Source organism: Dendroctonus ponderosae, unplaced genomic scaffold, assembly GCF_020466585.1.
Source record: "Dendroctonus ponderosae isolate FM_Combo_2020 unplaced genomic scaffold, Dpon_F_20191213v2 Dpon_F_20191213_9, whole genome shotgun sequence".
Taxonomy (NCBI): Eukaryota; Metazoa; Arthropoda; class Insecta; order Coleoptera; family Curculionidae; genus Dendroctonus; species Dendroctonus ponderosae.
Window position 1 is genome coordinate 8,496,340 of NW_026019116.1, and position 15,473 is coordinate 8,511,812.

General features: G+C 43.9%; 3 protein-coding genes across 4 annotated transcripts in view; 1 reads left to right on the forward strand and 2 right to left on the reverse strand.

Annotated features, from left to right (window-relative positions):
• The window catches only part of LOC109538875 (beta-alanine transporter), a 17,627-nt gene extending 14,566 nt beyond the window's left edge, over nucleotides 1-3,061 (reverse strand). Inside the window, exon 1 of the mRNA XM_019906300.2 lies at nucleotides 2,975-3,061. Within this exon, the coding sequence (XP_019761859.2) occupies nucleotides 2,975-2,982 (8 nt within the window). The 5' untranslated portion in view covers nucleotides 2,983-3,061. The remainder of the gene's footprint in view (nucleotides 1-2,974) is intronic.
• LOC109538873 lies at nucleotides 224-2,979 on the forward strand. 2 transcript variants are annotated; one of them, XM_048669661.1, is made up of 11 exons: nucleotides 415-571; nucleotides 632-717; nucleotides 767-1,058; nucleotides 1,116-1,303; nucleotides 1,357-1,450; nucleotides 1,500-1,723; nucleotides 1,784-2,018; nucleotides 2,071-2,243; nucleotides 2,299-2,563; nucleotides 2,631-2,803; nucleotides 2,867-2,979. In XM_048669661.1, the coding sequence occupies exons 1-10, from the start codon at nucleotides 430-432 to the stop codon at nucleotides 2,777-2,779; spliced, it is 1,848 nt and encodes a 615-aa protein (XP_048525618.1). In that variant the 5' UTR covers nucleotides 415-429; the 3' UTR covers nucleotides 2,780-2,803; nucleotides 2,867-2,979. The 2 variants fall into 2 exon arrangements, with proteins under 2 accessions (XP_019761855.2, XP_048525618.1); XM_019906296.2 differs by having other exon boundaries at nucleotides 224-571; nucleotides 2,631-2,979.
• Nucleotides 3,062-3,111: 50 nt separating the features above from the next.
• Nucleotides 3,112-15,473, reverse strand: part of LOC109538872 (sestrin homolog) — a 25,542-nt gene continuing 13,180 nt past the window's right edge. Inside the window, exons 5-11 of the mRNA XM_019906295.2 lie at nucleotides 7,410-7,580; nucleotides 6,342-6,524; nucleotides 6,069-6,285; nucleotides 5,861-6,015; nucleotides 5,488-5,805; nucleotides 5,131-5,292; nucleotides 3,112-4,905 (exon numbers count right to left, since the gene is read on the reverse strand). Of these exons, the coding sequence (XP_019761854.2) occupies nucleotides 4,816-4,905; nucleotides 5,131-5,292; nucleotides 5,488-5,805; nucleotides 5,861-6,015; nucleotides 6,069-6,285; nucleotides 6,342-6,524; nucleotides 7,410-7,580 (1,296 nt within the window). The 3' untranslated portion in view covers nucleotides 3,112-4,815. The remainder of the gene's footprint in view (nucleotides 4,906-5,130; nucleotides 5,293-5,487; nucleotides 5,806-5,860; nucleotides 6,016-6,068; nucleotides 6,286-6,341; nucleotides 6,525-7,409; nucleotides 7,581-15,473) is intronic.

Sequence of the window (15,473 nt, forward strand, 5' to 3'; positions counted from 1 at the left end):
ATCCGAAATAATTATTTCGGATGAAAGCCAAGCCTAAAAATGAAGCCATCATATTCGAGGAGAAAACTGCATAAACCATAAGCTATGTCGAAATTGCGCTTACTCGTCATTCAAAGCAAATTATGTTAAATGACTTATTGTTGACTTGAACGAAGGTCGACTGCGAGTGCGTACATTTCCATGGAAAAGTTCGCGGATTTTCTGGTAAAATTTGCGGATTTGCTGGAAAAATTACACCGTTTTCCCAATTCAATTAAACTATAAACACCGCAGACTCAATAAAGCTCACTATGTGGCAAAAAAACTAAAGATTTTCTTAGTTGTGGAAGAGGTTTTGGGCCTCAAGCAGTGGCGACTTAAATTAGCCACGACAACGATTCGAAATATGTCTTTTTAGGAATTCCCTGATAAATTTAGCATTTTCCTTGAATGGACATTCCTGCAAAGTTTCCGATAACGACTATAAATAATGGCCCAATGCATGGACGAACCATCATAACAAATTCTAAAATGAACCAAAAGGTCTATTCTTTTCTGTTTTGTGCCCTCCTGGCCAGCACCTTCGCCCATGGTAATTTAGGCACCACTGTGCCAATTCGTTAACCAAACGTGATTGACCGTTTTTTCCCAGAACTCCGAGCTAAGGGGGCGGCGCCAGTTGGCTTTCGTTACTCTAGAAGACTTGAAAAGGGCGCATATCCCGATATCTGCGAACTGGTAAGCGACTTTTGCTCTACAGCCTTCAGTCCTCTTCATGGATTTTCAGTCGTGTACGGCCACTGAAACCCTGAATTTCACTTTTGGAATCACCGTCCAAGCTGTAGAACAAGTGCTCATCTTGGCCAATCTCTCCTCGAACGCCGCCCTTGCAATCGACGCCTCCAATCAGATTGCCGTATTACTGAACGGCAACACCGGCGCGGGAGTGGCCATAAACCTGTCCACCCTAACAGGAGTTTACGTATCCAGTGGCCTCTGGCTTGCCTCCAAAGCCACCATCGACCTTTACATCCGAAACTTGCAGGGTGGCCTTCAGGCCCTCCTGTCCAATCCAGGGGGTGAGTGGCATCAGCAACCCTTTCTTAGGCCTTGAATGGTCCTCATTTCGCTTGCAGCTCTTCGATTCGCCACCAAGAACGTCCCAAAGGCCATCATCAGTGAAATCAACAGAATCGTGAGTAGGCTGGTGATCAACTATGGGCTTGCCACCGCGCAAGACGTCACCGCAGGGTTGAGGGCTGTTTTGCCCATCAGCACCGGAATACTTCGGCTGTTAAAGGGGAATTTGAGCGGGCTGCTTGCAGTGAGTCCCTTTGAGCTGAGTAGAACCAATCTACGACCTCAAACATTTTTTAGCTGATCGGCTCAGAGGTGATTGGCATCCCTCTGGACATCGCCGCCCTTTTAAACACGCTGATTGGCATAGAAACTGTCATCGTCAAAGCTTATGGTAAGTCCCTAATGATGGGATAAACGAAGAAAAGAGCAAGTTTATCCAGGATCGCTGGAGGCCCTGGTCGCAGCTGGTGTACTGTTGAGTTGGTCGGCCCTTCTTGGCGCCTCCAACGCCCTGATTCTCCTAGCCGATCTCCTGTTGGGGATTGGACGCAACGTTGACGTCGGATCCGCCCTGGGGCCGCTCCTCAGCAGCCCGCAAAGCGCCTTGAGTCTGATTGCCCTATTGGGCGGCAATGCCCACGTTGGTATCAACGGTTTACTAGCGGTATGCCAATATTTGCTAGCGCAGCGCAGGGTTTGTACCTAAACCTTCTCAATTTGCTAGGTCTTGTCCAACCTAGTTGGATTGACCGACAACAGCGTCATAGTGGAGGTTTTCCTCAACCTCCTTGTCCAGTTCGTGGGCAATTCCGGCCATTACATCAAAGCCGACCTCACCCAGGTCCTGAGGGATTCGCTTCGCGGCTTGCTATTGGTGATTGAGCGCGTGGATGCTTCATCATCACTCAATGAGCTGGTTGTCGTCATCAGCGCCCTGATTGGGGGCAGCTGGACGTACAGTTAGTGGCGATTTCGTCCATTTTGCCTGCTTTATTGCTACCGGCCTTTCAGGGGGCGTCACCATTGGCACCATTATCTTTAAACTATCAGCCGGAGTGGCTGCTGGAGGCCCCAAACTGCTCCAATTGGTTGTTTCAGTGCTGGTCCTTTTAGGACACCCTCTAAAAGTGACCATTCCCACCCTTACATTTATCTTGATTTGCAACTTCAACGGTGCCATTGGGGTAAGCCTCTGGCTCAGACCAGCGCAACTCGTTCTGAGCCGATGCCGCATTACAGGCCTGGTTATTGACGGTGTTTGGCATCGGCATTAGCAGCCACATCATAGTTGCCGTTGGAGGCGGACTAAAAGCCGTCCTAATTGGAAACAAGGGCATCAACCTGGATCTGTTGACTAGGGACTTGCAGCAGGGCCTAGAAACCATTCCGGGGGTTGCCGCTGTTGTCCGAGCGGTCAAAGGGGCGTATTCAACGGTTGCTACCGGCGGCACTGCGTTCAAAGTTCTCATTAATACGTATCCTCTGTTTAGGACACGGGTTTTAGGTAGGCCCTAAGGACTGTTCGTATCTGGGCAATGCTGTATAAACTGTGTTTCTTTGTTGGCTTACAGCCTTGATCGAATTGTGCAGCGGAGTCAAGTTGAAAGTCCCACCGAAACATCTGACCACCATAAATATCTTAATGGGAAGGCTTGCAGGCGTGAGCGCACATACTGGAGTCAGTTTGGCAGTATATGGATCTGTTAACGTCAAAGGCTAGTAAATACCTGCGGATTTTATCGATGTAAGTGATCTTGGACAAAAAATAAATGGTTTGCACATCTTTGGCTGGTTATTTGATTTCCAGTGGCGTTAAGCAATCGACTAGTCGCAGATTGAACTGGACAAAATCAGTTGCCAAACCAAAATATCCGCTGTAGTTTGTTCAATAAAAAAGAGAATAAAGGCAACAAACCCGCTCATTAATTGTGTTCTTGAATGTGGAGGTTCAGCAGCTGAAGGCCCTTTGGTGCAGGACTGTGATTGTTAAGGACTGAAGAAGGAATGGAGCGACAGCGCAGGATTACACCTAAAACCAAAGTCGTTCAGGCATAAATTTCAAAAACTATATTGATTTCTCACACTTTTCCACTTAACTTAGCGTGTATTATTATATTAACGTCTCACTAGCAGTCTAACGGTTAAAAACATCAAAAAATTAATAATAATTCTCTGTACTCTTTCGATCTTTATAGCAAATAAGTATTCCGGTCAGCTTTCAGGCGCCGGCATTCGCCCGCACAAACAAAATCGGGTTTGGCAGTTTGTCGAGGCGAATATCGGACGTCAAATTTAAAAACACGTCCTAAAAAACTATTCACACGATCACATTGATAATAATATAAATATCACAAAATAGGGGAGGGCCCATCTCGGACCCCATCCGCCTTGTTGTTTTGCCATCAATCGGGTCGACGCCTCCGAGGTACGACGGCAGCGTCGCTCTAAGTTTGCCTCAACTAAAATTCAACTCACAGCGACTGCACTGTCGTACCTCAACTATATCACAGTCAGATATGAAGCGTATCGATGCGATATAACTGAACCTGCACACGATCTGCTAACAGAGCGGACTGCAAACCGCAATTTCTAGTCCGCCCAGTGGAGCCAAACTATACAATATCGATCCTCAATTATCGAAAAAACACGCCGTTTCTTTTGCTATATCAAATTGACAATAACTATGTGTGCGGGGGGAAACGATTTAATGATTAAATTACCGAAATGTGCCCAATAAGGCGCCACGACCACGAACAGTGTACAACAAAATGAGATCAAGTGTTATTCGTACTAAAACAATAAAAAATGTGGCACAATGAAACAGCGCCCTGGACAGGGATGAGGCAATAGCAAAAGAAACAGTAGATGGGCGTCATCAGTTAAGTCAATGCAACTGAATCTGAATCAAATCGGAGAAATTTTGTACTTTTACACACTATATAAATACATTTAAAAAATGGCATTGTTCTGATAAGTGTTGTCCAAATGGGGCGGGCCTTTGTAAGGCGGCCCGCTCCATTTCAACGCTAGAACGTTTTTTCTTCCCCCCATTATTTCAGCCTTGTTTGTTTCTATTTTGTGTAAGTCGCTGAAACGGCATCCACAAACTTAATAAATTTCCTCCAGATCATTTACATTATAAAAATGATTATAAGCATGCTCCAAAATAGTAATAAAATATTTTAAATCGATTAATAGGTGATAAACATAATATATATAGTAATAATAATGGTGGGGCGATAGGGGGCGACCGACAGGTCAAGATTCCTTTCAGTTTTAACAATTATTCCAGGCCATCTCCTATCACCCATTTTAACAACGACATTACTATGTACAAAGAGCGTCTCCAAATCGGCCTCATTACGCACTCTGTATAAATATTCACGCGCCGAATTGAGGCCTTTTAAAATTATATATACAGTAACATAATATAGGGATTTATGATTTTGATGGGACCTCAGTGTCCCGCCTTTCGGTTGCCGTTTGCAAGCATATACTGGCTGGCCGGCAAACTCAGGTTTGCTTCATAAAACTACCAAATGTATATGCGAGCAAGACAATTTGGCAACCGAAATCTATGTACAGGATGGTCAAAACTAAACGAACAATTTCAAATACCACCCGATTCGGGGGGGAAGACACGCAACTATTGCGCACCACCCCCTAACCGAACGAATGCTAATAATAATCAGCGAAAAATGAAATACAATTACTCGGTAGAAGAACAAAAACTTACGAATACGAAAACAAACTTAGTTACATTGTCATGTAGCGGTTGACGGTGCGAAGGGCGTAGATGAGCTCGGCCTGCATACGCGACTCTAAAACCATCAGGTTCACGTGCACCTGAAAATAATTTTCAAAAGTTATTTAGCCAAATTAATGTATGTACTTGATTGATTGAATAATTTCGATTTGTTTTCCTGACTGCGTGTAATTGTTATTATATTTTGAAATGTTCATATCGTTTATTTCGTATTAGTTAGACGTTAGACAAAATACAATTGAACCAGAATATTCGAGAGTTGTCCAACGGCTATGTAAATCGAGCGCGAAAGACTGTCCAAATACCTTTTCGCTATGTTCGAACTCCCTCATCACCCGATCGTAGACCTTCTTGGTGACGCGCTCCGGATAGCAGCAGGCCGTTTTCATGAAGCTCTTGAGCGACTTTTCCACCAAAGCGTTGATCTCGCCATAGTCGTAGTCGTCGTGGCGAATGCCCAGCAAAGCCTAAACAATTGCCCTCATTTTAAAAAAGTCCTGATTGACAGTGAAAATCCCTTGTAAAAGAACGGCCTTTTGTCGCATTCAAAAGCCCTCTAGCAAACTAACCCTCCTACAATCTGCCCTTCTACTGGGGATTTTCACCCGCCAAAACCTCGTACTTCTACAAGTAAAAGTCGTTGTTTTCGCATCAAGCCCTACCTGAATGTAGTTCCAAATGGCGCGTCGAAACCGCGAAGTGTCCACATCAGTCCGACCGCCCATCGTGTTGTAAGTCAAATTGTAGGCAGTTTTAAACTTCGAGTCCAATAGCGTGCCAACGTCGTTATACAGCCGGTTGACTGTTGAGTAGCCATGATCGTCCCATGAATAGTCCTGGACGCGGAACGTGTGAATGTCGCTCTCGGCCCGCTTGGCAAAGTCCTGGTACTGAAAGGTCGGATCGTCCACAAAGTAGCTGATATCGGCCGGGGTTTCTTGGGGCTCTGGCCCGACCACGCCTAGTTCCGCCGACTGCACCTGAAAATGTCCCCATGTAAACCGTGCCTTAAATACATGAGCAGCAGCGCCTTACTTCGATGTTTTCGAAACGTTTCGCCAGCTCCACCGGGGTGCACTCCTCAGTTTGCTCCGACAGCGTTTTCATTCGTTGCATGAGGGTAGTGATGCCGACTTCCGGTTCCGTCGGGGAGGGCGGGCAGGCGCCCAACGTGTCCGTCCAGTCCAGCTCTGTAACCGATTGGCTTATGCCAATTTCCCCAACTAACCTCACGTTGACTTACCTCGCCTCCTAAGAGCCGAGTGCGCGGTGTGCCCTCCATCATGGTTCTCCCTAGAGGGTTGCCCGCCTGGGTACTCATAGCCGCCCGCATGGTCCAGTTCCTGGTTAACTCCACAGGAGAACACGAACGAACAAAGCGAGTGGAAGTGAGTGAGAATGACGATGGCGTGCACCACTTCAGCCAGCGACCACGAATCTTTGCCGCACTTGGTGAGTTTCTGGAACAATTGCAAACTCCTCAGTTAAAAACGTCGCTTCTTACCAACTGACTTACCTCAATATGAGAAGTATGCAACAGCCAAGGCCGATGGGCCAAGATCTTGTTAATATCATAAAGGTTGCGCAGCTTCTGAGGTATGCACTTGAGGCCCCTCAGCCAGTTCTGATCGCCGCCCTGCAGCAGGAACTCCTGCTTCTGGAGCGCGATCAAGTAGCTGCACTGGTGCCGACCGGCAGCCTGGAAAAATCAATTTTTTTCACTCAAAACCAGCCTGTCGGTAAGTTAAAAAAAATAAACCGGGGCCATTTGAGGCACGTGTCTGACCTTGTAGCCGGAAAAATAGGTCTTACACGTGTCACTGTATCATTGAAATGCAGCGCAAATCATTCCGAACCATTCAATGCATGTAGGTAGTCGACAACATGGGTAAACAAAGTGTATTCTTTCATTGTATCACTGCCCAATGGCTAAAGGTGGCCGTTTCTTACGCTTAATTTCATATCAATTTGTTTTCTTCAGTCAGCAAAATAAATCAATCTTTAATTTCGTCTCCACAGTTTTGGTAAAACACCCTGTACAAATATTCTGCGGGTTCCAATATTCTAAACGCGAGTCTTATTGGTATATTAAGTCCAATTGTACCTTCTTTTTTAGCTTCCAGAACCTCCAAAATGTCCTCAAAACTCCAAATAAGCACTAGAGTGTGAACAATATTCGGCCGAGATTGATGACAGTAGGCGCTTGCCGTTTCAGCCGCGCGTGGTTGTCACTGGAGACGTCAGCAAACTCCGTTCAGAAAAATTGCGTTGTTTTCGCTAAACGCACACTTCAACAGGGAAAAATTGAAGAAACCCGCGAAGAAAACCCTCCATTTTGAGAAAATCAGCAATTTTTCAAAAAAATAACAAAAAAACCCGGGTTTTTTTTCAAAATCAAGGGAGTAAATCACGCACAATGCCCCCTTAACAACCACCAAACAACCGACTGATTCGACGAAATACACGAGAATCACCGAAGGCTTGAAGGCCTATAAGTGAACAACCAGGCCGAATCAGACTTGTCTGTTTACAGAAATGCGCCCGAAATAAAAAAGTTTTATTAACAATAAAAGCAAAATCTTACCATAATAGCGATGAAATGCCGATAGTCGAACGGTAGGGGACCGTCTCCTCTAAGGATGTAGTTTTGAGTTTTGAGAAACTGCTCCAAATAGGATGAATGGTAGCCCATGACCTGCGACACATGGTCGAGCCGATTATTCTGCAGGAAGGCGTCAACAAACAGCGTGTGAGTCTGCAAAAAACGACGGAAAATTGATTATTGATCGCATTCGGGCACACCTTTTGATGGTGTCGGCCAATGTATGTGGCCAACCAGTGCACTCTATTAATAATTCTCTTAACCCAGATTTTCATCGAGAAAGTTCTAATCTGGGTTCGGATTTTTTCGCACCCAGATATATAGTCTCTGAGTTTGTTCAACTTAGCTTTTTTTGTTAAAAAGTTTGATAATCGGATGGGTTTTGGACGCCACTTGCATTGCAAAACATTCCCTTTCTTTGGCCTTTTTGGAGTTGGTCAAAAGTTCAGAGTTGGTTTTTCAAGCCCGGAAAGTTTCAATTTGCCACCATCTTCAGGGAGTTTTGAGAAATGTTTTAAACCAGTCAGCGGTGAGCGGTTTTGTTAGACGTATGTTTGAACATGCATATCTCTAAAACCCATAGAGCTAGATACTTGCAGGCGATGGCAGTGGATGGAGAAAAGCCCCCTGCAAAAACGCTGCATGCTTCAATGCGCCACCTTCATCAGGAATTTTTGCGTTGAGCAAAGAAAGCGCACTTTTCAAACCCCTGAAAGCTTCAACTACCCAACACCTTGCTAGTGCAAAAAACGATACTACCCAGGTTTCCACTCGGGATGATTAATATCAATCATCATCAACAATAACCAACCAATGACTTTGTGTCCCCCGGTAGGTTACATAACCAATGATACCGAACAACGTCAAGGTTTGTCCATTCGAAAACCGACGAATGTGTTACGAAAATAATCACCATCATTTTTCAGGCCTGGTCGAGCTCTTTATTTATTTGAACCAGGCAATAAAACCTACGCACCTTTACAATATACACACACGCACAACAGATCTTAACTCTATCGCCTCCGGCGTTGTCAGAGTTTAAACAACAAACCGTCGTTCAACCTGTCATTCCCCTAGCAAATGCCAACAAACAGAGGCGACTGTCAAGTGTATGTCAATCATGAGGGCCATTGTTATTCGATTGTCATAGCAACTCCATCGCCTGCGGCTTTGTCCGCTTTAACCAAACAACGCGTGCTCTACCTGTCATTCTAAAAATTCATTCCAAAGTGAAACCGTGCCCAATCGGAAGACAGTAACCCGTTAGTCAACATGACACAGGCTTTTTCCGCAGTGTAACATCGGCAACAGCGCGAATATATAAAACCGTAAACAAGTTAACAACGTTCTAAATAATTAAGAATTCAAGATTAGAATAAGGCTTATTGCTATTTTCATCGGTTGATATTTAACAGCGAGCGCCAATGTCTTGTAGCGGGCGTTTCTTCCTCTCAAATCTGGTCTTATCGCAGTGTGTGGGGGTTATTAAAAATGATTGTTGGCCTAAAAATCGATGGCGGCACTCGAAAAACAAACAGCGACACTCGAGATGGTCTAACAATAGTTACACATTGCCCAGACAAATAACAACCAGATAACGAGACGCGATAACAGACAGAGCTTATTGCACGTTATCAAAACAGAATCGTTATAGCGAAATGAGACATTTAGAGTTTAATCAGGGCCGGAGTCGACCCCATCGGGCCCCAGGCCCTAATCCCGTCCACAATCAACCACAATCCCTTTCTTCGGCCCACCCCACAATAACTGGACAGTGGCAGCGATCGAAACGAATCGGGGCAAAAACAATCAGTCCTGTCCTGGGACACATTGATAAGGAGTCATTGACTGCACATTTAATGAGTTCGACCCAATTAAGCCCAACATGGCGGAGTCTGTGATAAGGAGACTTAATTACTAATCACAACAAGACTAGTCAAGGACACCTTCAGTTGCTAGGAGGCTCAACGGATGCACTTTGGTCCTCCACAACCCCAATTTGCCGCACTAAACCAGACCGAAAGTAAATCGATCCGGGGGGCCTGCATATCCAGTTTCCAGGATTGCGAATGCCGTGAATTTCACCCAAAACTTCCGGGTCAAATCGGTCCTCATCAAGTTTGTGAGCGTATTTTTCAAGACATCGATATACGAATTTTGCGCGCCTTGTGAGGAGCCTGAAGGTTTACAAACGGTTGACTCACTTTGCCCAAATCGGTTTTATCGCATCTTCTAACCTTCAAAGAGATAGAAGCAAAAATATGTGGAAAACACCCTTTATCTCAGAAACGAGTGGAAATATCCAATCAGTTTTACTAATAGGATTTTATCAACATTCCTGATCTTTAAAGATCTACAAGCCAAAAGCTCAGAAACGAGTAAAAATATTCAATCCATCGTCAAGATCTTTTCGAAACCGCGTCTCAAGAGTAGTAAAAAACAGCTCTGAGGTTTCAAAGGAAATTTCGAACCTTTAAAAACATACAAGCAAAAATAGGAAAAAACTATTTGAGTAATTCTTGAATAGTCCTTAATATTTCCGAAAGGGTTCAAACTAACTCAATAATCATTAGAACCTTTTCCATCTGTCTATTTCCAATTAGAACTAAAAGAAATTTCTAACCGTTAAAAAGCTGGAATACAAAATATCCCTTTTTAATGAACCGTCGAAGTTTCAAAGCTTCTATCTTGAAAACGGTTCGAAATTCTGATTTGTCATTAAATCCTTTTCACAAGAGCGTCTCAAGAACTGTATTTTTGTAAGTAGACATTTTTTCGAAATTTCTAATCCTTAAAAAGTTAGAAGCGAAAATGGCATTGCATCTCGAAAGCCGTTAGAAATATGTGAGTAACCATGAGAACCTTTTCGGAAGAACGTCTCAAGAGCTGTCTTTTTGTGATTAGACATTTTTCTAAATTTCTAACCATTCAAAAGTGATAAGGGAAAACGTCGAAAAACAACACAGTCTCAATCCAAAACGCTTAGAAAACCTTTCAATGCCTCCAATCAACAGACAAAGTGAGAAGGCATCTGAATGCTTTAAATAAAGAACGCGAGAAAAAGCTGCGAAGTGAACAGGATGCTTTCAAACATACCGGAAAATCACCCAAAGCTCTGATGGTTGAATCACATCAAAAGAAAAGATTGCGATAAAAGCGTACATTATTGATAGGCTCGCTCTCTGGCTGTAAGAGTGTTTTTCGCCCTTGAGCGCGATTATAAAAATAGAAACCTTTCAAATAATCCCGATTTTTTCCAGCATGTTTCGAATCAAACCGCTTTATATTATAGTAAGCGGATGGCTCTCAGAAAAGTCACTAACTTGTAAAGATCCACATAATCCAAGAAGGCCGTGTAGGAAAAAAGTCCGAGTTGTCAAGTTGCGGTTAACCTAGCAGCCGGTTTCTGTCACTCCAAAATGTCAAAATACTGCACCTATCAGTGTCATTGTCTGAGTCCACTCAAAGTTACACCCGATTGGTTCGTTTAGTGGCCGATTGCCCACCAATCCACATTGTGAAAGGCGCACAGTTTATGACTGAATATTCATACAATCGCGGGTTGTTTACGGAAAAACGGCTTGTTGAGTAATCCGAATACCATTATGGACTTGAACTGGGACAATCAAAGGCTTTAAGTTGCTGTTGTTGTTGTTGTTGTTGTTGTTATTTCCTGGCACTTCACCCTGGTGACGCATACTAAAAAAGCTCACCGAACCCCAAAATCTACGCCACTGACACTAGAAAAAATGTGACAACTGTGTCGCTACAAATATCAGCAAACGTGTACACATTTTCCATTATCTGTCAAACAGTTACTAAATCACACCTAAGAAAAATGGGGCTTTGGTTTGGGACACCCTGTACGCCAAGCGATATTCCGTGCAAACGTCTATGAGTGCAAGCGAGAGGCTCGGCCAGTCATTTGACGCGAGACAGAAGATTTCAGTGCTTCTGTCTCTATCTGATTCCGGACTTGATATATCTCTCCATCCTCTTTATCCACGCCGTACCGGGCGTTCGCGATAACTGACTGGGAAAATGAAACCCTTCGGCTGAGCAACATACCGGGTGTGTAAAAGAAATAGCGAGTGTTCGAACTTTTTAAACGTTCAAGATAAAAATGCGGCATTTTTCCGCAACTATTCGGCTGTTTTCCAGGAAACGTCGCCTCCGAAATGTCTGTTAGCAACAACACTATCATCCTTGAATCGAGATGATAAGATTAGCAGATGCTTACGTGATTGAGTACCTTTATGTAGAAAATTTGCGCGATGGTACCAATGGGAAATGGGCGAAAAATTCGCACGCCGATTAGTACCTGGCCATTAAACGGCGTGCGATGAACGGAGACGTCCGGAAGGGGCATGTTTCTCTCTCTAGCACGTTGCGGCTTATGGAAAATAGAATTTTTTGCACGTGGCAACGAACGTCAGTCACTGTTTGGGACCGAAATGTTTACGAATCGGCGAATAAATAAAAAAAATAATGGGAATTTTAGCTCTCAGAGCCAACTATTTCAGCCATTAAAAAACACGAGTTTATTTTTTATCGAATAAATCAAGCCGGTTGTGACAACTGGTGCGAGTTTATTGGGTTAGTTGGGAGGCCATTTGGTGACAGATTTGCAATTTTCAAAGATTCTTGACAGTTGAAGTCACTAAGTACAAAGTGACATTGTCGCATCCGAGTTAAGTGTGTGGTCTGTCATGTGACGTTAGGGCCCTTTGGTTGATTGCCAGCGATATTGTGAGGAAAATGATGAATTTAATCGAAAAAAACCTGTTTAATGCGCGTTGACTGCTTTCGATCAGTACACGTTTTCGCATATTCGGCAAAAAAGCGACCGAATGGCGTCATCTGACTAAGGCAAAGGCAGAAAACTCGAAATTTGTCGTAATCAATTTCGAATTTAAATGAATGGCATAAATTTAAAAACCATTCAAGGTTGCGCAAATTTATTTACACCGGACACTGTTTTCTATTAAACTGGTGACAATTCGCTCTGCATGATAATGGCGCTCGTACTGCTGGAGGACGTTTAGGTTATCCGCTAATGACTGACGTAAAGCGACCTTAGTTGACAGATAGTGGTGGACGTGGCGGGAGTTGCGCCTTTGAGGCAAACAGTCGTCACGGCCTTATTTGACCCGATTCAAACAGCGGCGCATCTTGCAACCCATTGGCTGGCGCATCAATGAATTGCTTTGTTTTTCTTCTGGTCTTATCGCCCCGTCTTCGATAAACTTGGCGTTGTTTTTCTCATTTTAAGCTGTTTGTACATCGAAATGTGCATTTGCCTGGTTGCTAAGCGGTGGCTGGACAAGGCAGAACATTCGCTTGTTTCGTGTGTTCCCAGCCTAATGGGCCTTCTTGGTTCAGTGTCCCTATGAAATCGAGCTGGCGTCGAGAACAAGCGACTTGTAATAAAAATCGTCATCCAAGCACCGTTTGCATAAATGATTAAGTTTTCTAATATTCAGGGTCCGTGGGGTCTTTAATATTAATGAAGGCGCGTTGTTGATAAATACAACAATGCGCCCGGTTGCCGGCTGGTTGCAAAAGGCGCCGATTTGCAGAGAACAAGAACACTGTGTTTTTGTCTTCATCATTATTCCGATTATGCATGTGTTATGTTAAATAACAGCGATAATCGGCAAATTATTTATTGACCTTATCAACAGGATTTATTCTAAATTTGGCAAGTTTCCACATCGAGCCAATAACAAGGCAGCAAACGCAGATTAGTGGGGTAAAACTTACATTGTCTGATTGGGTGGGTGCGTGCCCCATTAGCGCTCCTTCAGTGGGGTCGCCCCCCACCTGCTGCCTAGCCACCGGAATTTTGACAAAGTAACTTTCCGGATCCGGATCTAGGCCCTCTTGACACTGTTTTTTTGGCACAATAATTCGTTTGTCTTTGGCAGTTAAAATCACTTCGCTTTAGGAAAATTGTCGTCTCACTGGAAAAATCACCCGGAATCGCACCTTTGTTCGCTCATCGTTCCAGTCGGGACAAATCAGACAAACTAGGACTTGCTGGCCATCATCATCATCATCCTCATGAGCGTGACCGATGCAGTTTCTATCTAAGACTAAAAACCTACTGAACCGAACGCGGACAAGCCGGCGATAAGCAAAAGTGAAATTTCTCTGGGCCACCGTTGTCAATGGTAACCGCGTGAGATCTGGCAACGTTGCCACGCAGCGCTCATCCAAGACACACACACACACACACAACACAAAGAAAAAATAGCGATACATATCCGCGATAGAGGAGCGAATTTCCAACTATCATTTTATCCTTCAAGGAAAATCCGACTCTAATCTTGCGCAAACGTTTCGGAAAAATTCATACAAAACCCATCAGCATGAGGATTTGAAAGGAAGTTTTCGCCACTGGTTATTCTTTCTAAAGCAAAACTGTTCAACTAGGTTGGAAAATCAAACTTCACACGCAAATTCAGGTTAACACCGTAGGGCTACGTGATGGAAAAGTAAAAAACGGTAAAACTGTCGATTTCTGCTGTTAACCAAAGGAAAACTTCAATGGAAAGAGCAATGCTTGTTTTATAAACACTGCACGTTTAAACTGGCCTCCATCATTAGGGACCCCAGAAGATTTTGTTTCGAACCGGTCCCTACCCTGAGTAACAGTGAAGCTCAACGTTTGAAAATTCGCATCCCAAGAACAAATGGGTCTAGAAACCTGCGGATTTCGAAACTCACTAGGCGCACGTTCACATTCAAACTTTCCAACTCCCAAAATCAGATGTTTAAAACAATCCCCAACTTCTGCTCGACTAAATTACCTGTTTGCGTCTCCGCCTCCGTTTCGTCCCCGGAAACCCCTTTAACTTCAGAACTTTAAAACACTCCACTAGATCCATTGTTCAGTTCAGTCACCGCCCAAAGGTCGCGATCTTGGCCCAAAAATCGACTCTAATCCGAAATTACCGATTGATACCGAGTTACCACCACCACCACCCCTTGCAGCAAATTTGAAGATTGCTAAACCATTTCTCGGTTTCCGAAAAGTCGAGACAAACTACAAGACTCGACAACGCTGTCGATTGGGCACAGCTGATCAGGGGGGGTGATAGGAGCCCGTCAGCTGATCGCTTAGCAACATGGTCATGATAGGGGACCGGTTCATGGTCGCTGAGGCTGCTGCGATGCCAAACTGTGTCGAATTAACTGACAGACAGGCAAAACATTGCACAGACTTATCCGGAAACGGGCTTGTGCCTTTATCGCAGACAATCATCAATTCCGAGCACGCTTAGATCAACATCGTTGTCCTAATTTTCCGAGATATGAATGATTGTCCGAGCGCTAACTATCTCAACCAAATATTTGAGCGACCATCTAATGGACGGAAAAGTACTTTTTAATGTCCGAAAATAACATTATCAGCTCGAGATGATGCAAATGTACACAAAAATTGGTCCTTTTTTTCGTCGCTGTTGAATCACCTAACAAATCTAATTAGGGTTATGCACCTCTAATGGCGAGTTTCTGGCCCGTCTTTATTCAACTGTCAACGTTTTGACATATCCACGTCCGAACTTTGATTGGTGCCAACGTGGCGGCCATTTTCCAATCTACACCATATCCATCAAGTGCACTGATGGCGATTCGTAAATTTACATGTCCTTATTCGTTTAACCTCGTTGGGATATCAGGAAAACAAAAACATATTCAAAGATAAATATGACGTACGTGAACGGGCGATTTTCTTTTGTTTTCGCTGTTTATTGCTCTATCAAGATACATGGGAAAAGGATTTTGCGCCAACATGATTCTGATCAAGCGTCGCCACTGTTTTGGCAAATAATTCTGGCAAAGTTTGGAAAACTGAAATTTTTAGAAGCAAAAGAGATGCGTAGATGCCATAGTGCTGATTGCAAAAGTGCCGATCAATGTGTGAAAACTCGTGTCTCCAGCACAAACCGACAGGAAAACTTTATGGGAGCTTCATTGGACAGATCCAAGCTCCTTTTATGAGTTCTGAAAGTTTCACTCTGCCACCATCATCCCGAGTTA